The following is a 25108-nucleotide window of genomic DNA, read 5'->3' on the forward strand; positions in this document are numbered from 1 at the left end:
CATTGGTGATAGACTCAAGTCCTAGCAGGACGAAGAGGAGGGAATACATTGAATAGAAATGGTCATGTAGGACAGGAAGAGACAGATGCATGAGACCCAAGAAAAAAAACACGTGTGTGGGGTGAGTATGAGGAATATGGGACATGCTAAGCAAAAATATGCTATAGGTGTTGGCTTTGGGGAGGAGCATGAAGTGTGAGTAGGAAGAATACAAGCTGTGTTTGTCTCACACAAGACAATCGTTGATGCGTCCCGTACAGCTTTCTCTTCATGGATGTGTGTTGCAAAATAGCGTATTTTTTCATCTCTGAAGATTAAAGGTTCATTACTTTTTGCTTGAACAAGGAGTTAGTTTCTTTGTATGTCTTACAGTTGTAAGCTGTTGGACTTTGGGGATTTTTTTTTTTTTACACCTCTTATTAAATGTGCAACTCAGGATCAAATTTCCTATTACTAAATTTCTATTGGTAATAGTTTATGGGTTCTGCACGTGGTTAAAAGTTTGTAGGGCATGCCTCGCATCTGAGTGGGGAGGGGTGTAAAAGAGACAGATGGACTAACAACTGGCCAGGATCACACACGGCTGACTCACTACTTCAGGGCAGTGTCTAAGCTTGAAACCCATTATTTTTCAAGTGCATTTGGGGATGGGAAGTAAAATTCATCTCTGAATATTCACCGTGTGGATCCAGTGTTCCTTGTGGGCCTGTCTGTGTGTCAGTGTGGTTTGCCAGGGTGGAACCAGTTCCTCTCCTGGGTCTATTTCAGGAGCTGGTGTGGTTCAGTTTTATTTTTGCTTTTAAATAAAAGATGAATCCAGAGTTACTAAAATGCAGAGATCTGACTCCTACTCGCAAACGGAAAGCCTGACACCTGAATAGTGTATTGGGTTGTGAGCTGGTATTTTGCTGCCTCCGGAAAGCAAGGGTCAAACAAAAAGCCAAGCAAAAAAAAAAAAAAAAAAATCTGACCTATCTTAAGTCACTTAAGTTGAAAATGTTTCTTGCTTACATTACTGTAGATAAGCAAGCTTTAAAAAGCTATTAATAAAGATTGTGTTATAGCAGAGGACATGGTGGCAGCTCTAAGAAACGTAAGGGAACTAGAATGTTGGAGCTTCATGAATTGCTGTTGCGATCGTGAGAAGTTTTTCCATACAGTGAAGATGGGAGTGAATGTGTCAAAAAAAAAAAAAAAAAAAAGGCAAAAAGCCCTAACGAGCAACAAACTGAACACCACCACCCCAACCCAAAAAGTGCAATCCAGTAACCTTGGGTTACTGGAACAGAAAGATTTGAGCGCTTGGCATCATCTTTGGATATCCAGGAGAAAATACTTCTCCAAGGAAAACATGATTGTAGACACCACTCATGTTCGGCAAAGGGAATGAGGCCCATGGGTAATAACCGAATTTGTTTTCTGAGATTAGAGTCTGGTTGATGGTGTTCCCGATAGCAGAGAGCAAGGTCTGAGCTGTCAGAGGGAGCGTATTTATTTTCCCTCCACTTCCCCTTCGCCAGCCGCGCTGTGACAGTAAGCGCTGTGGCGCTGGGCCTGCGTTCCGCACAATCCCGTTTCCATGAGCGAGCACGAACTGTGGCACGTTAACTCTCTTCAGGCCTAAATTTATGTAGAACTCTAATCGGATGTAGATAGCAATTTCTGAACTTCTTTGATTACTTTTATTTTTTCCCTACCTGCTCTATGAGAACATTTTAATTGTTTTTTTTAATTGCCTTTATTTAAAATAGCACAAGTAGGAAACAACCCATGTACGTAGCTAAAGAGTTGCTGCTGCAACTTCACAACCATGCCGTGTTGTGCAATGACAAAGATTTTATGGTAAAAACCGAGGTTTGTACACATCCAGGAAAAAGCGCCGGGGTTTTTTGTTTTTGGGGGTTTTTTTTGTTTTTTTTTTTGCGCGGCGGTGGCTGCGGGGAGCGGCCCGCGGCCCTGGCTGCTACCGGACGCGGGGGGAGCGGGGCCCGGGCAGGGCTGGGAGCCAGAGCGGGTGACTGGGTCCCCCTGGTGTCCTCAGCGGGACAAAGCCTCTCCCTGAGAGCCCCAAAAAACGTGCTCCTCGTGGCCGACCGACGGCAAAGAGACAAGTGGCTCTGGTTTGGGCGCAGGGCGTTGTGCTGCCCCAGCAAAAGTTATTTTAACTTGTGGGGATCAAAGGACGCGTGTTTTGGTTGGGAGGTGTTTTTCGTCGTTGTTTTCGATGGCGTAAGCTCTTGTTTAAATATCATGGGGCAGCTTTATCTACCATTGAACATCCAACGGCACAGGGATGAAGGAGCAGGGGAAGGGGAAGGTGCGTGGTTACTCCTCCAGGCCTGACGGTGGGCTTGGAAATCTGCTCGGCTTTCCTCAGGCAAGAATGCATGGAGAGAGACAGCTCTGCTTCCTACCTCCTCGGCACCTTCCCTTGCCGGTTTTTTAATGATGACGGTGGTGGAACACTGGAACAGATTGCCCAGAGAGGTGGTGGATGCCCCATCCCTGGAAACATTCAAGGCCAGGTTGGACAGGGCTCTGAGCAACCTGATCTGGTTGGAGATGTCCCTGCCTCTTGCAGGGGGGTTGGACTGGATGGCCTTTAAAGGTCCCTTCCAACCCTAACCGTTCTATGATTCTATGATTTCTGCTCCCTCTCCTGCCCTGTCACTAGCCCAGCACTTTTGCATCTTGCTGCGTTAGCCCCCCAAATGTTGTCCCCCCGTCAGCAGAGCTGCAGGCTTTTGTGCTACACCCCTTGTGTGGGTGGTGAATTAAATTATAAAATACTTGGCTGAGGAAAACGTTTGGGGTTTGGTTTTTATTTTCTCTGAGATGAAGGCTGGCAGCAGCCTGGTGCCTGCTCTTCCAGGTGGTTGGGTGCTACCTAAACCCTTGGCTGAGAGTTGAAAGTCTCCTGGAGAGAAGCGGGTAGCATGCCATGGCCAGCAGCACAACCTCTGGCTGCTGCTGCCACCTGCCCCGAGCTGGTGCTGCTTGACAAATGCTCAGCGTGGCAAGCTGCTGACCCTCGCAGGGAAGCAAACTGATCTTGAATTGCTGAGGGTGCTCCTCCTCTTTTGGTGGAGGTGGTGGGATTTTATACATGACGAAGCAGAACCGTGGCAGTTCATGGGCCATACCCTTCGGCTGGCACTGGATTTGGTGTATCTGACCATGCTAGCATCACCCAGGAGCAGTTTCACAGCAAGCTTGAGTAGTCTTTCTATTGAAGAAAGGAAAGGGAGCAACACAAGGAGACTGGAAACTGGTGGAGGATTCATGAACAGGACATCTCCTTTTTAGTCTCCTGAAAATGATATAACTTCAAGACAAATCCACAGCCACATGTGAAAGTACACTCAGGACTGGGGTCAACCCATCATACAACAGCCCAAAGCCAAGTGAGGATGCTTGCCCAAAGCAGAGACCTCCAGTCTCTCTTCCGGTCCCAGCATTTCCCTCCATATCCGCTATCCGCTATAAGGGGGTGCAAAGCGTTAGTTCAGTGTGGGAGTGTGCCACTGCAGAAGAGTCCTGAGGGAAGGTGGCACTTCTGGAGCCTGTAAGGGGATTAAGAGGAAGGCTGCATTAAGGCAACGTTAGATGTTTTCCTCCAGCCTCAGGTCTCCTCATTCCATCAGGTGATGCTGGTGTCCATAACGCCTTGCAGAAAGCTCCAAAGTCATGGCATTGCTTACCACTCGGGATGTGTGGCTGCTTTGACAAAACTGCATTTCAAGACCCAAGCATCAGTCCAAATGTTAGCAGTAAAACCTCTTGGGTGGTGTCCTCTTAACTCTGCCAAATTGCCTAGGAAATGTTGCCAGCTGGCTTGAATAGTCTTTTGGGGTTTTGCAGGGCCTGAAATGCCTCCTATTTCCTGTCATCAGATGCTTTTCCTGCCTTCTAAATCTCTTCTAGGTACATTCAAAGTTAATTACATCTGAGCTTTAATTCACATCTTCTGCAGGGCTGATAATCCTGCCTCCCCCACCCTCTGCTGTGTGGCGTAGCGAGGAAGCAGCTGTTAAAACCCGTGGTTCCAGGGCAGGCCATGCGAAGCAGTGACCCACCTACCTGCATCTCTGCCCAGCTTGGCAGGGCAAAGCTTCCTCCTACCTGTCTTTGTGCTGTGGCACGTACCTGGCTCCTGCCTGAGGTCCCCTAAGCTCTGATGCGTGGGATGGGGGACTTGTCCCACCTGGACATGGCCTGGGTGGTGGCAGTGATGAAAGCTGCCCATGCCGAATCTTGCAAAGAGAGGAAGAAACAGTGCAGCTGGAAATAGAACTGATGGATTTTAACTGCCTTCAGCGATAATTTCAGTCTGTCCTGAAGTGCTCGTGGGAGAAATCCAGGGCTGTGGAGGTAGAAAGGGTGCCTGGAGATGGTTTGGTCCAGCCCTCCTGCCCTGAGCAGGTCACCCAGAGCCAGCTGCCCAGGACTGTGTCCAGCTGGGGCTTGAGTGTCTTCAAGGATGGAGACTCCTCTCCGGGCAACCTCTTCCTATGTTCAACCGCCCTCACTGTTCCAAAGTTGTTTCTTATGTTCTTTCTGTATAGGTGCTGTTCAATGCAAAGCTAAAGACTAACCCAAATAATTCTTAGCGACATATCCTTCAGAAGACAGCAGATTTGGGACTGCAGTCCCCTACTCGCAGCTTTCCATACCTCGCCTGGTAGAGGTGCCATCCTTTCTGGAGCCCCCGGGTTGTTTTATCCTCAGGACGACTTTTCCCTTTGGATCTGTTCCTGTTTGCTACCTGCCAGAACAGCCCAGACTTTGTCCTATACCCTTCCACCACCGTGTTATCGGGAGCAGCCCATGCCACGTTTTGTGGTCCTGTCACAGACCAGGAAATTTGTCTTGCTGTTCATTGAAAACCAGCTAGTGTGAGGTGTGCCGTGCGCTATAAATAGCGTGGCCCCTACGAAGCTTGGGAGTAATGCCTGGAAAATAGCAAGTGGATGCTGGGTTAGGCATTAAACAGGCTAAAACCGTCAGACGTGGTACACAGTGCTCAAAATGAAGGGGGCTTAAAAAAAGAAAGTACTCTGGTCAAATTGCTTACTGCTTCCGAGAAGTGCTGCCCTTGAGCCGAACAAAATGGCCGGTGCTTCCTCAAGCCACGTGTGGGAGCTGCGGGCAGGCTGCGTCCCACCAGGCACCGGCTGCAGGCAAGCGCTGCGGAGGCTGCGCCGGCTCCTGCAGGTGGGCTCCCTCTGAGCAAGAGCTTCGCACGGCTTTCTTGCTTTGTGCCTCTCTCTCAAAACACAACGCACATCCTCCTGGTAAATCCAAATCCTTTTGCAAACGGCTGGCAGCACACCCACCGAAGGGCTCCTTCTGGGAAAAAAGTGGATGATTACTGGGATGCTTCTGGGAAGAGACCAGGGTGGGAAGGCAAAGGCAGGGGAGCGAAGCAGTGGGGAAGAAGTGGAGTAAGAGCAGAGAGGCCCTTTGGCTGTTACCCCATCAGTAAGCTGTTGAATGAAGCTAGCAGAAGAATTAAAAACCCCAACTAAACCTTATTCCTATAGGTCAGATACTGTACTGGAACCTTGCTGGTACTTGCAGTGAGCACACAAATTATAGTCCAGAGATGAATGCCATTTAAAGAAAAATAAAGTATTTACTGCTTCTAAATTAAGCAATGGGAGAGCCAGATATTGGGCTTGTTGCTTTCTCCTCCTTCGAACATCCTTTGTTATGCAGTGTATGGAATGTCAGGTCTATGATGTCTTAGGACAGAAAAGCAGATGAAACGATGCAAAGGATGGGGATGGCTGGGACAGAGAGAGGGTGAGCTATTCAGGCCAAGCTGCTGCACCTTCTTAGAAACTTAATCTAGCCTTAAAGCAGCCTGGCCTGGCAGAAGCTAAAAGGGAATGGAAGGATTAAGGCCACGGCCATCTCCCTTTTTTAGCTTTCACACCTATAGTACAGTACCCTCTCCTCGGCCTCTCACACCCCTCCAGCTCCCCAGCTTAGCCAAGGAGCCAGAGACAAGCTCTTTTATGTGTTTCTAGGTGTTTTGTGAACCCCTCCGACTTCCTACAACTGCATCCCTCCACTCTGGGGGAACTGGGTTGATGCTGTACGGTGACAAAAAAAATCAGATTTTTTTTTTTTTTTTCACTGCTATGGATGCAAGTGGTACGCTATGTGTAGAACAGAAATAGAAGCCTTTTGGGTTATTCACTGAACCCTGAACTAGAAAAGGAGCTACTGGCTCATCTTCCAAGTCCCTTTTGCAGCAAAGTTAAAAGAAAACAGTCACAGGAAACCCAGTTAGACGTAAATTCTACTTCTCAGCTAGCTGCCGACCTCCCCCTGCACCCCCATTAACTTGTTTTATGGTCCAGTCGGGGTTGCTGCTGATCCACCCTCAGCCTGGAGCGCAGGTGTAGGGGAGACACGGGGCTGCTAACGCCGCTCTGCTCGTGCCCGGCACCGGTCGGGGAGGGAGAACCAAATCTTCCTCGGGGGCAGGGGCGCCACCTAGTGGCCTCCTGGAGAATCCCAGCGCTCCCCACAGCCCCGTGCCTGGGTTTTCCCATGCACACCAGTCCATGGAAACACACCAGTCCATGGAAACACGCACAGTCCGTTTTTCATTCACACACACACACACACTCTGAAATGCAAGTCTCTTTCGTGGCCTGCCTACCATAAACTTTGAGGGTAATTTGATCCAGAGCCTTTACGTTCACATGCAAACAATTGTTTCTTTAAGCTTAAGACTTGAGAACAGCTGTGATGATCATCCAGATGTGAGTAAGAGCTTGGGTATTCAGTTTGGAATGTAAAACGCACGCATGCTGGCTAGCAGGTAAGGAGCAGCTGATGGAGAGCAGCTGTTTTGCTTCTGTCATTACTGTGTCAGGCAGTAACAATCATATGCTCACAGGGGAATTCAGGTCAGATGTAACCTCGGGAGGGCACCCATTCCAACCTTTTAGCAGCCTTTCAATTTAAGGTGGCAAAACGCAACAGCTGATACATGGACACCATGTCCCAGGATGATCAACACCAGCAACAATGAAGCAAACAGCTGTGGTAGCAACCAGGCAGTCTGCGTCACCCTGTCACGGCCATGAAGAGACGTTGACCGTGCTTGTTCTCAGAAACTCACCGTCTGCTCTTTCTTGCTGTTACACTTCAATATAACGTATCTTGCCTCACTTTAAGGATGTGGAAGGATGCTGCGTGTATGGAAAATACAACGGAATCGAGGGGCTCCAGAAGAACAATCCAGCAGGAAGAAAAATCCTTACGAGCCCTTTACTGCACATCTTGCTGCTGCATCAAGAGAAGCTGGAATAGCTACTTTGCATTTCAGGAATTATTCATTATTTGTCTGGTTGTTCATTAGTCCTCTCTAGCCTTTGATTTTGTAACAACATTACCTGGTGTCCTTTACTACTAACACTGGTACAGCGGCAGGTAGCACAGCATAGCTAAGCCCTTCTGTAGCTTGTTCCAAATGAACACCCTTCAGTTGCTCTCTTGAAAAATGTTCCTAGAAAGAAGGCTCAGGTAGCTAATTCCCACACGCTTTGAGCAGCAGCACATTCCCTGCTCGAGAAGCATTCTTCCACTGAGACATAAATAGCCTGCTCATCAGCTTACGCGTTGGAATTAGGGTTGAATGTGCTGTAAGAATACACTTAACCTGTGACCTGGATACTCCAAGTGGATACAAATAGCGGTCGGACTACCGGAGCTGGTAAAGTGTAGTGGAATGGCACTCTCAGAACATGTTGTAAAACAAACTATTTCTATTACATATCCCCTTGCAAGGGGATTTTATTAGTACTTCAAATTCCTTCATCAGAATTTAGTATTAACTTCCTAGATAACATTTCCCTAAATAGTAAAAAATACTCTAAAATATTTGACCTTCAACATTTCTTGCCCGATAACCAGTTTCAAGGAAATCTGAAGGAGCAGCCTCTTTCATAATAATGAAGTAGCTCAGTAACCCCTACTCAGGTAGTTTAACCTCTAGAAATGTCATCTGAATCATTCTGAGCAACTCCAGGAGATCACCAGAGGAATGAGATTGCTTTTGCTTTTGGTTTGCAGAACCAGTTGTTGGCCTCTCTCACACCTGATTTGTCTCAGAAGTCAAGTATGCTCACACATTTCTCAAAGTTCCAGTCAGTATTTTGTAGTTCAGTGAAGCATATTTGTTCATGACTCATTACTAGTTTGTGATGTTACAGGCAGTATCTAAACTCACTCAGGACAAAGTCAACTGACAGAGGATTATTATATTTCTCACCTTTGACCCAAATTTACCAGCATATTTGAAAAACACACTGGTAGCCATTGTTATAATTGTGGGAAGGACAATGTATCCAAGAACAAAATCTCACAGAAACAGCATTTACGGTAACATACTCGAAAAACCAAGGCCATGCCCTGTTAATAATAGCCTGCAATAGGTAACAACTGCAAAGAGCAGCTCTTTGTCACCTTTATCTCTGAATAAAAGAGATCTTGGCATTGTACTACTTCATTGTAAAAAACATGCATGGGCAGAGGTGATGTTTTTCCACAGCTGGTCCAAAATTGCTCAATTGTTTTGAAGACAGATCTATTTTAGCACACTTGTGTATTTGAGACAGGACTTGCCTATAGCTTACATTCCTTCCCTGGCCCCTCAGCAGACTGTACTATTCCCTGAGTTCTACAGGCCAATTCCCACGTTTGTTTTCTATTTGTTTTTCAGATGAACACTGTTGATCTAAAAGACAACATTAGGAAAAAGAAAAACAAACCGCTAGAATAGGAAAATGTGTTTAACAATAGCCACAGTCCTCCCTTCTTGGAGCAATCCTTTACTCTTATCAGTTGCAGTGGGAAAGACAAAGCAGGAAACGGATGGGAACAGTAGTAAAAGAAATACCCCTCAAAAAATGCTTCATGATGTGAGAGATCATTCACGATGTGACTCTACTTCTCATCTTAAAAACATAGGATTGTACAAATACTTCTGAGTAGTACTGTCCTTGTAAATGTCAAGTTTCAATGGGAACACCAACAGATACTGCAGTTTTAAAAAGGAAGTGTGGAAAATTAACATGCCAAATTAAGTTTTAAAATCAGTATTTGTAAAATTTTTCACAGAAATGCAATAGAAGTGAAACTGTATGATAGAAAATGTAGAGGCTGATGCTGTCTATATTCACCAACACCTGTTTTTACAGGGAATTTTAAGAAACAAAAGCGTTATTGCAAATAGGATCTATGAAACCAGACTCTTACTAGACACACAAGTGAGCCCACTGGTGAGTAACACAAGACGGCCACAACTGACACACGAAACTCAGGCTTAATGAACATTTTAAATTCCATACCAATTTATTCAGAATATGCAAGAACAATCCGATTCATATTAAACATCTGTAGTGTCAGTATTTTTTAAAAAATACACTTATTTTAAAAAGACTAAAGGTATCATTTGCCAAATTCCATGGCACATGAGTTTATTTCCCAGTTTCAAAAGGGAGCAGCAAGTAATTAATCATATAAAGGCCAACTTATGTGCATCCGAGGCTAACAAAGCCATTTAAAGTTGTAGCAACAACACATGAAACAGCTGGTTTTTTGTTTTTTGTTTTTTTTTTTCATTTTCTTTGAACAAAAGTATTTATTAACAGTTTTAAAAGTAAGGAAGCAAGCTGTTAACTGTTTAACCAGTTAAATACTTTCAGTCCGGCAAGAAAACTCTTAACATTTCAGAAAGTTTATTCAGAAAACACATCTGCTCAGAATTTGTAACTTTTCACAGCCCAATGGTTTTAGTACTCAAGTGACTGCCTTGTTGAATACTACACATCAAGCTAGATGGCTTCCAGAAGCAGCAAAACAAAGACCGTCAGCTAGTGTCAACTTAATGCCAACTTGGCTGGTAAAGCACTGGAAATTTAACTGAAAACTGAAATATCATGAAGGCTTTTACGATACAGCTGGGAAAAGTCTTCACCGGTATTTATACCAATACTCCTCACAACTTTTATTCACCAGTAGCAGCATATGTGGGTCAGTTACACATGCACATAATATCTATATCCTAAAAATAAGTGAACTTTCAACACAGAGTTTGTGCAAACCATCAGAAAAAAAAAAAAATGTGTGGAGAGTCAAGTTGCAATCCTGGATGAAAAGACACATCAGACAGATGTTCATTAGCTTCTGTTTGACCACTCCAGCTTTTAAGAGTACAACTGATTTTTAAATCCTTTTTGAAAACAAGCTCCTTGAAATTATTTTTTTCTTTTTTTAATTGAGCCCTTAAGTGCAAGGCCTTCTCCTCATCTACCAAGTATCTTGTGCTTGATTTCCTAGCACCTTCATTGCCTTTCTGGATTTTCTCCCTTCCTGCTATAATCCACCCATTAAATCTAAATGGATGCTTTGCAATGTTTTTGATGTCTATGCCTCTCAGATCTTTGACAAAAGCCTGTATTTGAGATGCTCACTCTCATCTATCTTTTCAAGAAGGTCACAGGTGAGTAGGACCACCTGAGAGTGTAGTTGTGGCTTACACAAAATACTTACTATTCTAAAAATACCTGCCATTTAAGAATTTTTCTGTTTGCTGAAGTGTAATTATCCATTACAGGTGGATAACTTTAAGAATGGCCAAAAACACTTAAAAAGAACAACACAAAGGGGTCTTAAGAACAAAGGTAAATTAGCAGGATTTAAAAGTCTTAATTTAAAAACTGCCTTGAAAACACGCAGTTCGACAAGTATCCACCTTCTCTTGTACTACTCAGATTCTGCAGCAAGAACGTTGGCACAAACGCCCACCTACAACAGCAACATTCGACTCTTTGGAACACAAGTAGCAGCTAGCTTCCCAGTCAGTGCTGACCTGCAACTCCACAAAACTTGTTGTTCAGCGTGCTGCAAGTAGTTTAAATTCCAGTTCAGAACATGCACTTAGGGAAGTAACCACAGCTAAGCAAACCCTGAGCAAAGTAGTTCTCAAGCAATGTTTTCAACCCTGGTTTACTTTTCAAGACAGCCTTCTGAAAGGTTTTATGCAAGACAAGCATCAAGGTGTTCATTTATTTTAGACTCCAAAACCTCAGTGTGGCAGACAGGACAACTGACTTTTTTATCCTGCCTTTCAGTAGTGCTGGAACTAGCAGAAGACACTGTAGATTCAGCTTTGGTTTTCATAGATGTATGTATGAAATAGTTTTCAAAGGCAGTTTTGTCTTCCATTTTTGGCCATTGCTGCAGCATATTAGTACACTCAGAGCTTTTTTTCTCAGATGCAACCTGAGCTGCTGTTGTCCACTCAAAACAATTTTTTTTTGGTGGCCTGTTAAGAAGTGGCATAGTCCTCTTGCCATTTGCAGAACCTTGGTTTGATCTTTCTTCTGTAACATGAGAGATTTTAACAGGCGATCCACTAACACTCTTGTAATATTTCGTATTAGCAACAGAGAGTTTAGGAAACTCATGATTTGAAGCCAAGTTGATTTTCTCACTGGCATCATCAGTATAAAGTGGAAAGAAGATGCCACTACGGGGTGATTTTTCAAATTTTATCTCATTTTTAGGGACTGGTATTGACTTCACTGCTGAACAATGCTGTGAACCAGGTGTTTCCCTGTTTCTAACACTGCTGCTGGAATTTGTGATTTTTTCTGCAAGTCCACCGTCTCCTCCTCCTCCAAGCCGATATCCCTTTCCACTGAAAGGCATCAGATCTTGCGTATCATGTGTTTGTGTCTTGTCTGCAAAAACAAGAAGAGAAGAAAATAAGAGTAGTTAGTAACTTTTTAATCTATAAATCATGGGCTTAGTATATTATGTGCTTCACCAAAAAATCTGCTGCTTGAAAACAGTGTAACAAACTAAACCTTTCGCAAACAATTCAGTTGAGAAAGAACCTAGAAATGCACAAATAAAATGGGCCATGTTCTTCTTGCTATATAAGAGTAATATCTAAACAAAGCTTGTGCAGTGGTTGATCTGTATTTGTTCAAGGAACTGCTTGGAGAAAAACAGTTTGGGAAAGAAACAAAAATATTTTTTTTAAATACCTTTGCTAGTTGCCTCGAAATTTGGAAGTTTTGCTGGCTGGGTTTTCTCCTTGGATTTCTTAGAGTAATTCTCTGGCTCCTTCACTTTTGTGAATGTACCTCCACATGTCTCTTGATGCTCAACCCACCAAAAGTCTCGTGCAGAAGGTGCTCTATTCATTGAACGTTTCACATATCCAAAGTAAGGTCTTCTGTTTTGACAGGGGCCGTTGCATCGCCACCAGTGCTGGCGGTACAAATCTACCTCATCATTAAATGTATGATAGATCTAGGTTTTTGAAAAAAAAAACCAAACAAACAGCAGTCATTCATAAAGTTTCTAATTTTGTATCACCAGCTCGACAACATTTTTTAAAAAATATATTACCATTTCATTCCTTCCATTACTGCTGTGATTTTTACATTACCAGTTAAAAAGAGTTGAACTTTGGTAAAATTTTATCAACATTTAGATACCATTAAAACAAAGGTTTAAAAAAAGAAAAAACACAAGATGAGTAGGAATATGTCCTGGCTATCGTATTTGAACTGCAATAAAGTCACTTTGAAAATCTATCTAGAATTTCACCCTAAATAACATACTATTTAGAATGCATTGTAAACAATACCAGTATTGCACTCTCCCTCCAGCTATTATCTTAAATGATCTTATCAAACAAAATTTTTAAATATCACCATTACCCTTTACTGATATAAATCTTAACTAAAACAGACTACTCTTCCCCAAATATTATTCTGAACATGGAACTATGCTGTTCTTGGTATCATTAAGTTGTTTCAAGTTTAAAACAAAAGTTTAAAGAAAAATACTTACACGGTGTATACTTGAAAGTTATATGGAATCATAGAATGGTTTGGGTTGGAAGGGACCTTCAAAGGTCATCTAGTCCAACCCCCCTGCAAGGAGCAGGGACATCTCCAACCAGATCAGGCTGCTCAGAGCCCCATCCAACCTGGCCCTGAACGTTTCCAGGGATGGGGCATCAAACACCTCCCTGGGCAACCTGTTCCAGTGTTCCACCATCTTCACTGTAAAAAATTTCTTCCTTCTATCAAGTCTTAATCTACCTCCTTCTAGTTTAAAACTGTTACTCCTTGTCAAAAGTCCCTTCCCAGTTTTCTTGTAGGCTCCCTTGAGGTACTGGAAGGCTGCAATAAGGTCTCCCCAGAGCCTCCTCTTCTCCAGGCTGAACAGCCCCAACTCTCTCAGCCTGTCCTCACATCATCTGCCTCTTATCATCTTCGTGGCGCTCCTCTGGACTTGCTCCAACAGATCCACATCCTTCTTATGTTGGGGGCTCCAGAGCTGAATGCAGTACTCCAGGTGGGGGTCTCACAAGAGCCATTATCTTAATTGATCTTATCAGACACAAAATTTGAGTAGAGGGGGAAAATCACCTCCCTTGACCTGCTGGCAATGCTTCTTTTGATGAAGCCCAGGGCATGACTAACGAATCACTACATCTTCCTCAACCTGTTCCCACCATCATCCCAAACAAAGTAACTGGCACACACTTGGATGCAAATTTGTATTGGTGCCAACTGTGGAATGTCTACCAAGGACAAGTATATTACTCATACCACACCAGACCTACTGAAAAAACAAATCAGGAAAAAATCCTCCATTGAATTACATTAAGTGGATTATGCTTACTGTGACATTGGCTCCAGTCAAGCGATTAATGCGACGCATGTGTTTGCGGAACTCTGGTCCATGAGATTCACGATCTTTGTCATTATTAGTAACAAAGAGCAGGGCATGGATCATTTCATGCAACAGTGTCTGAAACAAAACAAATCATCACCTATTTACTGAAAAATATTACATATATTTTCAAAATTAAGCTGGAAGTATTTTACTCCTTTACATTCGTCTCGGTACTGATCTTATTTTCATGCATTCACATGTTCAGTCTGGGTGATAAAAACATAATACTTTTCTACCTGTCAAATCAAATTACCTCCATTCCCATACTACCAAAATACTACAGTAAAGTGACATTCCAAACAGGAGAAACAATCCTCAAACTTAAGTCAGATCTTTAAAGAGGTCATCCCCTCTACAACCAAATAAAGAGACACTTGTAAGAAGACTGAAACTCTACCGCATTTCTGTTCATTAAGCAAATCTGAATGTCGAGCCAACTCAAACACACAGCCCTGACAGAGGCACAAGAAGCAGCAAAAGGTTACGTTTACAGTCATATCCTATATCCTTATTTTCTGCTTTTGACCTAAAATACAAAACTACAAACATTTTCTGATTTTACTTTCAGTCCATATTTGTTCTTAATATTAGAGAATTGAGGAGTTAAAAAAAAGGTTTTTTTCTTTTATGAAGTCAGTAAAATAAAGAAGTGACTTTAGACTCCTACTCAGAGTTGCCCATTTAGAAATATAAAACTGAAAGATGACCGTAATGTTGCCCGCATAAACACCACAAACATAGCAATAAAGCCACCACTGTTTTACAATCCCCAAGTCACTGTATATAACAATTCCACTATGAAATGTAAAGTATGCATATGGGGTGGGGAGGCAGACACAATACATTTTAGATGCAGATTCACGAGTAATCTTCAAATACCTCAACAAGATCCTTCCTTGGTCTTAACTTTAAGAGCGGCTCACTTAGACGAATGGAACACATTCCACCTCTTCCTTCGTATTTGCACACTCCAGCACAGCTGAAAGAGACACAGAAAGAAAATATGAAGAGTTACTTGTTTCTGTAGTACATTAACAAAATTGAGAATTGGAGTTAAAATGACAGCCCCTTCCACCACACACTAAGTAACTCAGAACATGAAAAAACACTTTTAACAGTTACTTGAAAAACTCAGTATAATTAAGCAAGAAGAAAAAAAAAAAAAAACAAAAAACACCCACCAAGTTCCTTAGAATAAACTGTGACTAAATTTGCAAAAGTGAAACTGTAATTTATTAGATCTCTTGCAATCACTTAATTCAAAGGCAGCAATTAAAAAAAGTCACAATGGACTGTTCCAAGTTAGCCTGTTTAGGAGACAAGGGAGTGTTTTCATGAGAATTCCCGATTGGAGTGAAATATATAAAACAGAGGTTGAAGATCCACAGCAGCCAACACCCACTTAACTGCTGGTTGCTGCAATTTCATCCCTCACCCTTGTCCAGCTTTTGGCTCTTACTGAATCTTTACACATCATCACTTACACATAGTAATCAGCAGAAAACTCTTCATTTATTTTGTTTGTTTGTTATGGAGTTAGTCCTCTACCAGCTCAGTATCCAAATATTTTCAAGTGTCTACAGAATCCTGCAACCAGCAAAGGACAACAGGGGGCAGGACTCCAGTAGCCAGCAATTGCATCAGCTGATGTGCTGCAGAACTGCAGCCTGCTCTTCAAAGCTTTTTTTTTTTTTCCTTAATCTCAGATTTCTTGTATATTCTCCTTCCTACCCTACTCTAAGTCTTATTAATATACTATCATAACTTCATATTTGCTTTTCTGCCATGCTGTAAAGCTATCATAAAACTGAGAACAAAAAAAAATAACAGCAATACAAGTTTTTGACATACACCCTTTAAGACCAAGTTATTTATTCTGCTTTAACATCTCTCTAGTTTTGCCTGCACCACGGGAAAAGCCATTTACAGCTGCCAAAGGCAACAAATGAAGGACAAAACAGACCATGACAGTGACTAACCCACGTCCTGGGGTATGAGATGCATTAGAAAAGCAGGACGTTCAAATACCTGGAAGAGAAGCTGTGGCATCGTGCCTACAGAGCCACAGTCAGGAGCACCACAGAGTGACAAGGGACAGTTTTTCCTCCCTCTGCCCAAACCCCACAGCTATACGGCGAGATGAGCCGTTGTTTAGGTGATGAGTGGCACTCTTCCGACAGCTCCGGCACAGCACCAGCGCACTGCTGGCGCTGCCCAGACGCACATCAGCTTCCGAAACCCGAGGCGGCTGAACGCCGTACCGCAGCGCTGTTCGCCAAGGACCGCCCCCTCCGACCCCGCGCCCTGGCTCCGCTCCGCTCCCGGCCCCCTCCCCACGCACGGCCACCCTGCGAGCCGACCCCCCCCCCGCCCCCACCCCCGCGCTGGCGTACAGGGTCATGCGTGAGCTCCAGGACACCTCGACCGCCGCCAGCAGCCCCCAGAAGAGCGTCTCGTTGAACTGTACGAAGAGGCCGTGCACGTCGGGGCTGGGGTCCAGCAGCTCCCAGGCCTCGTCCACCACCGACAGCGGGCGGAGCGGCGAGGGGTCCGGCGAAGCCACAGGCCAAGCTGCTGCTGCTGCTGCCGCAGCCTTCTTATCCTCGGCTTCCCATAGCTCCTGGAGCTGCAGCGCCAGCACAAAGTCATCTTTCTCCATCGCCACCCCGCGCAGCCGGTCTCCGCTAACGGCCGGCCGCTAAAGCCGGCCCCACGAGCTTCCGGCGCATGCGCACTGCGCCACAAACAAGCGAACCACCCCCTCGTTCCAACTACGCATGCTCCCAACGTCCGCCGAAGCGCTCCCTCCCTTCGGGCGCATGCGCGCAGCCGGGTCCGCGCGCGACTCCTCCCCCGCCCCGCCCCGCCCCGCCCAGCCCCGCCCAGCCCCGCCCAGCGCCGCCTCGCCCCGCCCCGTCCGCGCCCGGCGCTTCAGCCGCGCGGTGGCCCCGCGTCGCTCCGGGCGGTTGCTCTTCGGCTCGGCCCCCGCGCATGCGCGGTCGGCGCGGCGATGCTGGCGGAGGCGGCGTACGTGCCGTTGTGCGCAGGCGCGGCGGCCGTCTCCCCGGCGGCGGCGGTAGCAGCGGGGCGGGCGCCGGGCGGCGGAGCGGCTGGAAGCGCGGTGGCGGCGATGGCGCTGGGCGAAGGTGGCGGGAGCCGGTTGCGGCGGCAGCTGGAGTCGGGGGGTTTCGCGGCGGGGGAGTACGTGAAGCAGCTGTCGCAGCAGTCGGACGGGGACCGGGACCTGCAGGAGCACCGGCAACGCATCCAGGCGCTGAGCGAGGAGACGGCCCAGAGCCTGAAGCGTAACGTCTACCAGAACTACCGGCAGTTCATCGAGACGGCGCGGGAGATCAGCTACCTGGAGAGCGAGATGTACCAGCTCAGCCACATCCTCACCGAGCAGAAGGGCATCATGGAGGCCGTCACCCAGGCCCTGCTCCTCCAGGCCGACCGCGACGACCCCGCCCTGGGCGCCCGCCGTGCTGCCGCCACCGACCCCTTCTTGCCGTTGTCGGCCAAGGAGGCAGCGGCCAATGAGGAGGGGCGGCAGCGCACGCTCACCACCCTCCTGGAGAAGGTGGAGGGCTGCCGCGACCTCCTGCCCGAGAGCCCCGGCAAGTACCTGGTCTACAACGGTGACCTGGTGGAGTACGATGCTGACCACATGGCGCAGATCCAGCGGGTGCACGCCTTCCTCATGAACGACTGCCTGCTCGTGGCCACCGCTCTGCCCAACCGCCGTGGCGCCTACCGCTACGATGCTCTCTACCCCCTTGATGGGCTGGCTGTGGTCAATGTCAAGGACAATCCGCCCATGAAGGACATGTTCAAGCTGCTCATGTTCCCCGAGAGCCGCATCTTCCAGGCCGAGAATGCCAAGATCAAGAAGGAGTGGCTGGAGGTGCTGGAGGAGACCAAGCGCAACCGGGCCCTCAGTGAGAAGCGACGCCTAGAGCAGGAGGCCCTGCCCCGGCCTACCCCAACACCCCCTGAATCCACCAACCCCTTTGAGGAGGATGAGGAGGACGAGGAGGAAGAGCCATCTGCTGATGAGGAGGTGGTCGACCTCTCACTTGAGTGGATCCAGGAGCTGCCTGAGGACCTGGACGTCTGCATCGCTCAGCGGGACTTTGAGGGGGCAGTGGACCTCTTGGATAAACTCAACGAGTACCTGGGGGACAAGCCTGTGAGCCAGCCCGTGAAGGAGCTGCGGGCCAAGGTGGATGAGCGGGTCCGGCAGCTTACGGACGTGCTGGTGTTCGAGCTGTCTCCAGACCGCTCGCTGCGGGGAGGGCCGCGGGCCACCCGCCGAGCTGTGTCCCAGCTCATTCGCTTGGGCCAGTCCACCAAGGCGTGTGAGCTCTTCCTGAAGAACCGGGCAGCCGCGGTGCAGACAGCCATCCGACAGCTGCGCATTGAGGGTGCCACACTGCTCTACATCCACAAGCTCTGCCACGTCTTCTTCACCAGCCTTCTAGAGACAGCGAGAGAGTTTGAGACAGACTTCGCTGGCAACAACGGCTGCTACTCGGCCTTCGTTGTCTGGGCCCGCTCTTCCATGAGGATGTTTGTAGACGCCTTCAGTAAGCAAGTATTTGATAGTAAAGAGAGCTTGTCAACTGTGGCAGAGTGCGTCAAGGTAAGAGGGTCCAAAGAGGGTGGTGTGATGTGACAGCCAAAACAGAGGCTGCAAAGCTTGTAAATCCTCTTTTCTAGCCCTAGTTTAGTTGTTGACTCAAGTGGGTCTCTGGAGAGGTTCTGCATTGAAAGGTTGATACTCATTTGGGGTTGGGTTGGTTTTTTTTTCAATTTAACTTAGAAAAGCATTAAGATGAAAATACACAGCAAGAAAAACTCCACCTTTATCTGAAATGCAAAATGCGTTTATTCTTAATTTGCCTTTAACCAGTAGGAGATCTTAAAATTTACATAAGCTACATCTGAATGATGAGTGTTTGAAGACTTTTTGTTTGTTTTCCAAGCCTGTCCCAGACTACTTTTCCATAATTTTTTAAAGACTAGCTTTCTCAGGTTATGGCTTCTTTCAACTGCTAACAGGAAAAAAAAAAAGGCCCATGTAGAAGCGTTATAATGTGATTGTCCAGAATATTTTTGACAGGCAGGGTTTATATTTCAGTTATTAATTTCTCATTTATAAGGAATTTCTTAAAGCAGGAGAAATAACAGAAGTATGATTAACACTGCCCTATTTTCTGAGAATGATAAATTTGGTAAATGTGTAAGATATAAAGGGGGCCTGCACACCAGTAACACCCTTCACTTTTCGTTAATACCCAAGGTCGCTAAAGAGCACTGCAAGCAGCTTAGCGAGATTGGACTGGATCTCACCTTCATCATTCATGCTCTTCTGGTAAAGGATATCAAAGGTGCTTTACAGAGCTACAAGGATATCATCATCGAGGCCACCAAGCACCGCAACTCTGAGGAGATGTGGAGAAGGATGAACCTAATGACTCCAGAGGCGCTGGGGAAACTCAGGGAGGAGATGAGGAGCTGCGGGGTGGGCAATTTTGACCAGTACACAGGTGATGACTGCTGGGTCAACCTTAGCTATACTGTAGTAGCTTTCACTAAGCAGACTATGGCCTTCTTGGAGGAAGCGTTAAAGCTTTACTTTCCAGAGCTGCATATGGTTCTTTTGGAGAGTCTTGTGGAAATCATCCTGGTGGCTGTCCAGCACGTTGATTACAGTTTACGGTGTGAGCAGGACCCTGAGAAAAAAGCATTCATTAGGCAGAATGCATCCTTCCTGTATGAAACTGTCCTTCCTGTTGTGGAAAAAAGATTTGAGGAAGGAGTTGGAAAGCCAGCCAAGCAGCTACAGGATCTGAGAAATGCTTCAAGATTAATGCGTGTAAATCCAGAAAGTACCACCTCTGTGGTGTGAAGTGGCCTAGCTGTTCTTATGAACAGAGTGTGAAAGCACTCACTGAAAATGTTGTACATTGAATATATGGACTAAAAGGGTTTTTCTGAGTCCCTGAAAAATGCAGACGTCTAACTGCTGCATTCCAGAAGCTGAAGAATTACGATCAAAGCCTGCAAGGATGTAATGCTTTTCTTGGTGGATGGGGGGTAGGGGAGTGAGAAGTAAGTTCGAGGTCACGTGTCCTTGGACAGCATATCCTGTAAGAATGGCTTGTGTAGTGTTTGAGGCTTGGGAAGTACTATAATATACAAATTTTGGCCAAATGTTTGTGAAAGTCTTAAATATCTGTACACCATGTAGCAGGAAAAGATCACTTCTCATCACGTCACTGTAGGAATTTTTTTTTTTCAGGCAGCATTCTGGTAGGAGGGGAAGTGCTGAAATGCTCCCAGGGTGTGGTGTTCAGTGAGGCACATCCATTGTCCAGATGTGACTCAGCACTGCAGATAAACAACGTGGATTTGCACAGTCTTATTTGCTTGGTAGCAATGCAGACTCTTCAGTTTCTCCAACATTCAAATTCTCTTTATTCATTTCCGAGGCAAATCTAAATTAAAAATGGGGTTTTGTATAGATTTTTGTGTTTAGGTGAAGAGGCTTCTTCTATTTAATAAGCTGGCCTGTTGGCTTGAATTACAGCGCTCTGAAAATAAACTTTCTGCTGTCAGAAACATTTGTTCCCTTCTGAGAAAAAGTGAGAATAACTTTCTTCCCTTCCCCTTTGTGTTCCCCTTCCTTGTTTTCTCATGGACTTCGTGGAGGTCAAGTCCATTTGGTGAAGCGTGCACTCTTGCTTGAGGTGCTGTCATAAATAGGCCATTACCTACTGGTAGAAATCATAGTGAAGAGGCATAAATGCTCTTGAGATGTGCAAGGCAGGGAGAGGGTTTGAAGGTACCATTTCGGTTGGAAGAAAGAGAATGCTAGTTTAGCTGTACGGAAGCAGCACACGATGAAGAGACTAGGTGTGAGGCTTTTGTAAATGATGTGATCTTCAAAATGCACACGCTGTCTCTCCTGCAAGTATTAGTATCGTTTCCTGTAATACAGCAATAACCAAGAAAAACTGTATTTTTTTTTCAGAAAACACAACGACTGTATTTGGTTGAGAACTCTAATGTAGACGGGGGAAGTTTATGCAAATGCTTGTATGTTTGGATTGAATGGTGATGGCTGTCTCCATCAGTATGTATCTCTGAAAATAAAGCCAACTCTTCTATAGAAAGATGGCAGCATCATCTTCTAAGCTGTGTAAACTTCTTCCCCTTTAGTGCAGACTTTCTTACTTGTGAGAAAGTCATGTTACAGCTAAGTAACCCTGTATTAGGCTCTCAGTAAGTGTTCTTAACTGGAATTATTGAGCATCATATTCCTCTTGCACTTTCAGATGAAAGCTTTTGCAATTGTGACTGCCTGAACAAACAAAGGTGATCGCTAGTATAACATTCTGCGTAACTGCTTATACTGGAGCTTCTTCATTTCTCCCAATTTTCAATGCTGCTTCAGTGCAGTTTTCACTTTAGTGGCTAGTTTTCTTTCTCTTGCTCTTTGGATGCCTTCTGAACTGCAGCATCCATTCTGAACAGCAAAGCATCCTACTGTCTCTGCTCACTTGCTTCCCAGTGTTTGGACCTTTTGCTAGCGAATCACAGAAAAAAAACTCATACAAAATGTTTTTAAAGGGTAACTCATTGCTCTTGGCTGAAATTGATTGAAAACCACTGAAATAGCTGTAGTTTTATTTTAAGGTACAGGGACAGTGAGAGTTAGAACTTCTGAGAACGTGTTATGTCCAAGGGAGAGCCACACAGGCGTTGCTTCGCTAGTGAACTGTTTTTGATATCAGAACCTAGTGAAGTATATCAAAGTAACATACTCTCTGTCGTCTGTCTAAAGTGGGCAACGATAGCAAACTGGCCTTACTTAACCTGAGAAATACTTTCAAGTGGATTATAAGTGAGCACCCTTCATGATGGTGGTATTTTGGAGGAGAGGGAGAAGGGAGGGCTTTTTTTTTCTCTGAAGGCAGGTATGTTTTATTGTTTTCCTTACAGCAGAAGAAAGCAGAATAAATACAGATGAGCCTTTTGTAATTTTTTTTTTTTTTCTGTACAAGAGAAGAGTAAGCTGTGGAACTGCAGCTCAAGAGTGATTATTGTGATACTTGAGAATTTTGTGCAAGAAGCTGAATTGCAGTTTCCTGATTCCCAGCCCTGGCATAAGATTGAATAGGAGGAGACCATTATTTGTGCTTCTTTTGCAAGCTGGTTTAGCACGTCTTGTCCTCATCAGAGGATGAAATGCGGAATGTGATTCTGCCATGTGCTCTGTTAGCCTCTGTCACCGCTCCTTTCATCAATCTGTTTACAGCACGCAGGGTCTACTGATTTTGTCTCCGTCGTCATCCATGCAGCAGTGGGCTTACGTGGATGTTGTTTTTAATGGTTCAGGGAATCTGGCCTTTTGTTTGGGTGATCAAATATCATGGTCGTGTGCCTGTCACAATTTGAACACACATGTGGATTTGTATAAACTGCTATAGGTAACACTGATATTTTGTAACTTGTGAATCAATTCAAGTCATAATAAAAGAAAAACAATAACTTGAGGAAAACAGTGTGCCATTAAATTAAACATGCTTTGTATGTTAATTCAGTTAACAGAAAAAAAAATCAACATATGCTGAGAGTCATGGCTTAATAAATTTTGGATTTGCAGATGGTAATTTGGAATGGCACTTTTCTTTTCCTGAGCCGTGTCCTTTTGGGGATGGTGGTGTTCAAGTTGGGATTTGCAGTAACTACTGAATAATATGATAGCAATTTTGTTGATTTGGGGAAGAACTAGTCATTTGGTTTTGGTGTGACAAGATTGTGATGTGTAAAATTAAGATTTTTTTTTTTAAGTTTGGTTGAATTTATGTATTAGAATTTAATGCAATAACTTTTCTGAACAGTGAGGACCATGTATTAAAACTTTTGAACATACAACACTAGTGATGTATTTCTGGTTTTATTGCATCATCATCACAAAGAGGGGGTTGGTTCAAAGTTCGAGTCCACTACTAAATTTCCAATGAAGCCAATGAAGTTATTTGTGAGGGAGATGCAAGAGGCAGACAGGTGATGAAAGCCAATGAAGTTACATTCTTACAAAGTCAGTGTGTGGCTTAATAAAGTGAAGCTGAAAGAAAATATTTCTCAACATTGTATCTGATTGGAATTGAGGAGAGGCTGTATTCCAGTGTGATGGGAATTTGGGTAGGTGAGCCCTTAGCAACACCAGGGCAGGGTAACACTACAGGGTTTGTTACCTTCCAGAGATTATTTTGTTGCCAGGGTCCATTTGTACTTGAATGCTGACTGTGCAGTGCAGTCCATCTCGCTAGGTGGAGTTTTGTCTGCTGAAACCTCAGCAAGCTGCGAGCAGGCACGGGCATTAAATCCGCGCTACCTCGCAGTGTGGCTTGGGGTCTTTTTGTAGCACGTTGGGAATGAAGATGCCACACTGAACGATTCAGATGTTAGGGTCAACTTTTTCTCCTTCCTTAGTAGTACTTTTCTTCTGCATTTTCTAATTTTTGTACTATTGATTTCTTAATTCTTCATGTTCTCTCTTCCTGCTGTGTTTCTATACCGTCAGCAGGCATCCTGCAGAGGATCGCAGCTTCCTACTTTTTCTAAAGGTATGTACCAACATGTGACTTTTGTTCTGCTTGAGAGACACTCTGCTAGACTGCAAGCCCCTGCAGAGATGTGCAAAGTTGCTTGTCCCAGCTTCAGCTGTCTGCTGTAAGATGTTAAACTTAATGACTTCTCAAAGTCAAGCTTGTGTGACCTCTTGTCATTTCACTTCAATATTGGACTGAAATTCCCATGACAGCTCATGCTTGTAACGCAGCTTTGCTCTCCAGCACAATAATGCAGAAGGTCACCACCACCAATCTTCATAACTTACACACTCTTTACATTCCCTTTCTTGCACAACTCTTAGGTTTTAATTGGATTACCTTTTACTTAAAAATATTAGTAGTTCTGCAGACTCCCAGTGTGTTTTCTTTGAAGAAAATAAAATCCAGAATGGGGCTTATCTATCATGGACCTTTGTGAGCATAGCCTGTGGACACATCCTTTTCCTCAGAGGTTCAAGACCTGTGATATGCCTTCAGTCCCTACAAACTCTGAAAGGCAGTGGAGACAGAAACACCACAAACTGTGGAAAGAAAGTTTTGTAGTGTACTGTTTTTGTGAAAATAAATTTATGCCCTTTATAATTACAGGAGATGCTGCCTAGAGTAATAGATCAGAATTTGGTTGAGCCACCTTGGACACAGAGTAAATACTTCTTGAGTATCTAGGAAACTCTGCTAATACAACTTCAGTGGCCTCAACGTGTCCTGTAACACAGTTCTCAACTTCAGCGTTACAGGCTGAACTAGATTCTCTGCTGCAGATGTGCTCTGTTTGACACAGCAGAGAGAAAGTACTGGCAAGAGACCTGGCCTGTGCTGACCACTGGGCAGTGTTCCCCTTCTCGGCGGTTTATGTGACTGATCAGGACAGCTTTAAGGCCATTTTGGGTCACCCTTCTGTGACCCCGGGGTATTTATCCTCTCTCCCTTCCGATGCAGTAGCTGAGTGACGGCTGCATGCCTTTCGGTGGCCTGAGCATCCCACTTCTCACCCAGCAGAAGATTATATGGGAGGCTGGAGAGAACCTGCTCCCCATGTTACTTGCAGAGAGCTGTGATGGCACATGGTTACCAGTGGGGGTCCTACAAGAGCTCTGCATTGGTGAGCATCCCCTCAGCGCAGAGAAAATAGACATCCCCTATACACGCAAGCAGAGATGATTGCATTCAATTTATTATCATGGACCAGTACAAGAGCTAAAAGCAGGTATGAAAGTTAAGGTATTCCTCTCTTCATGTTATGGCAGAAGCAGGGCTCTGAGGCATCGGCTTAGATTAGCCAAAATACAGTTTGGCCCTGCAGCTGTTGGTAATCCTGTTTGGATGTGCTAATAAGTTGGCATGTGATTATTGAACACATTGCGCCAGGGAGGTGGACCAGGGAGAAAAGCAGGTAGCATTAACTTCACTGCTGCTTCGGAAGTCCTTGGAGATGCTCGGATTAATGATGATTTCAAGGTGTTTTTTTTTTTAAATAAATCATGCAGCTCTTCAGCTAGTTGCACGAACATGCATGGTTCTTACTCTGTCCTCCCAGAAAGCTGATCGAGTCAAAATCAAAATTCTCATGAAGGTGTGAGAGAGTTAGCCAAATCCTTTGTGGTACAAGGCATGAGAACATAAACACCTGCAAACCTGGGCAAAACTGAGATCTCAGCTTCAGACACTTCCCAGCCTGACCG

General features: G+C 45.1%; 2 protein-coding genes across 2 annotated transcripts; one reads left to right on the forward strand and one right to left on the reverse strand.

Annotated features, from left to right (window-relative positions):
* Positions 1-9349: 9349 nt before the first annotated feature.
* On the reverse strand, positions 9350-16485 carry SPRTN (SprT-like N-terminal domain). The gene is made up of 5 exons (XM_086745568.1): positions 16176-16485; positions 14662-14761; positions 13729-13857; positions 12075-12342; positions 9350-11765 (listed from the first exon to the last, which is right to left on the reverse strand). Exons 1-5 carry the CDS (start codon positions 16439-16441, stop codon positions 11059-11061), a joined length of 1470 nt encoding a protein of 489 aa, XP_086601694.1. The 5' UTR covers positions 16442-16485; the 3' UTR covers positions 9350-11058.
* Positions 16486-16843: 358 nt separating this feature from the next.
* On the forward strand, positions 16844-19998 carry EXOC8 (exocyst complex component 8). The gene is made up of 2 exons (XM_010127474.2): positions 16844-18424; positions 19085-19998. Exons 1-2 carry the CDS (start codon positions 16913-16915, stop codon positions 19691-19693), a joined length of 2121 nt encoding a protein of 706 aa, XP_010125776.2. The 5' UTR covers positions 16844-16912; the 3' UTR covers positions 19694-19998.
* Positions 19999-25108: the final 5110 nt, after the last annotated feature.

This window comes from Chlamydotis macqueenii, chromosome 3 (genome assembly GCF_036417535.1).
Source record: "Chlamydotis macqueenii isolate bChlMac1 chromosome 3, bChlMac1.mat, whole genome shotgun sequence".
Taxonomy (NCBI): Eukaryota; Metazoa; Chordata; class Aves; order Otidiformes; family Otididae; genus Chlamydotis; species Chlamydotis macqueenii.

What these genes read in the sequence shown, in the direction of transcription:
- SPRTN (XM_086745568.1), bottom strand. Translation starts at nt 16,441, where the DNA reads ATGGAGAAAGATGACTTTGTGCTGGCGCTGCAGCTCCAGGAGCTATGG. An exon ending in TGACTGGAGCCAATGTCACA is followed by an intron (nt 12,343 to 13,728) that starts GTAAGCATAATC and finishes TCAAAAACCTAG; the next exon opens with ATCTATCATACATTTAATGA. An exon ending in TTTCGAGGCAACTAGCAAAG is followed by an intron (nt 11,766 to 12,074) that starts GTATTTAAAAAA and finishes TTGTTTTTGCAG; the next exon opens with ACAAGACACAAACACATGAT.
- EXOC8 (XM_010127474.2), top strand. Translation starts at nt 16,913, where the DNA reads ATGGCGCTGGGCGAAGGTGGCGGGAGCCGGTTGCGGCGGCAGCTGGAG. An exon ending in CTGTGGCAGAGTGCGTCAAG is followed by an intron (nt 18,425 to 19,084) that starts GTAAGAGGGTCC and finishes TTAATACCCAAG; the next exon opens with GTCGCTAAAGAGCACTGCAA.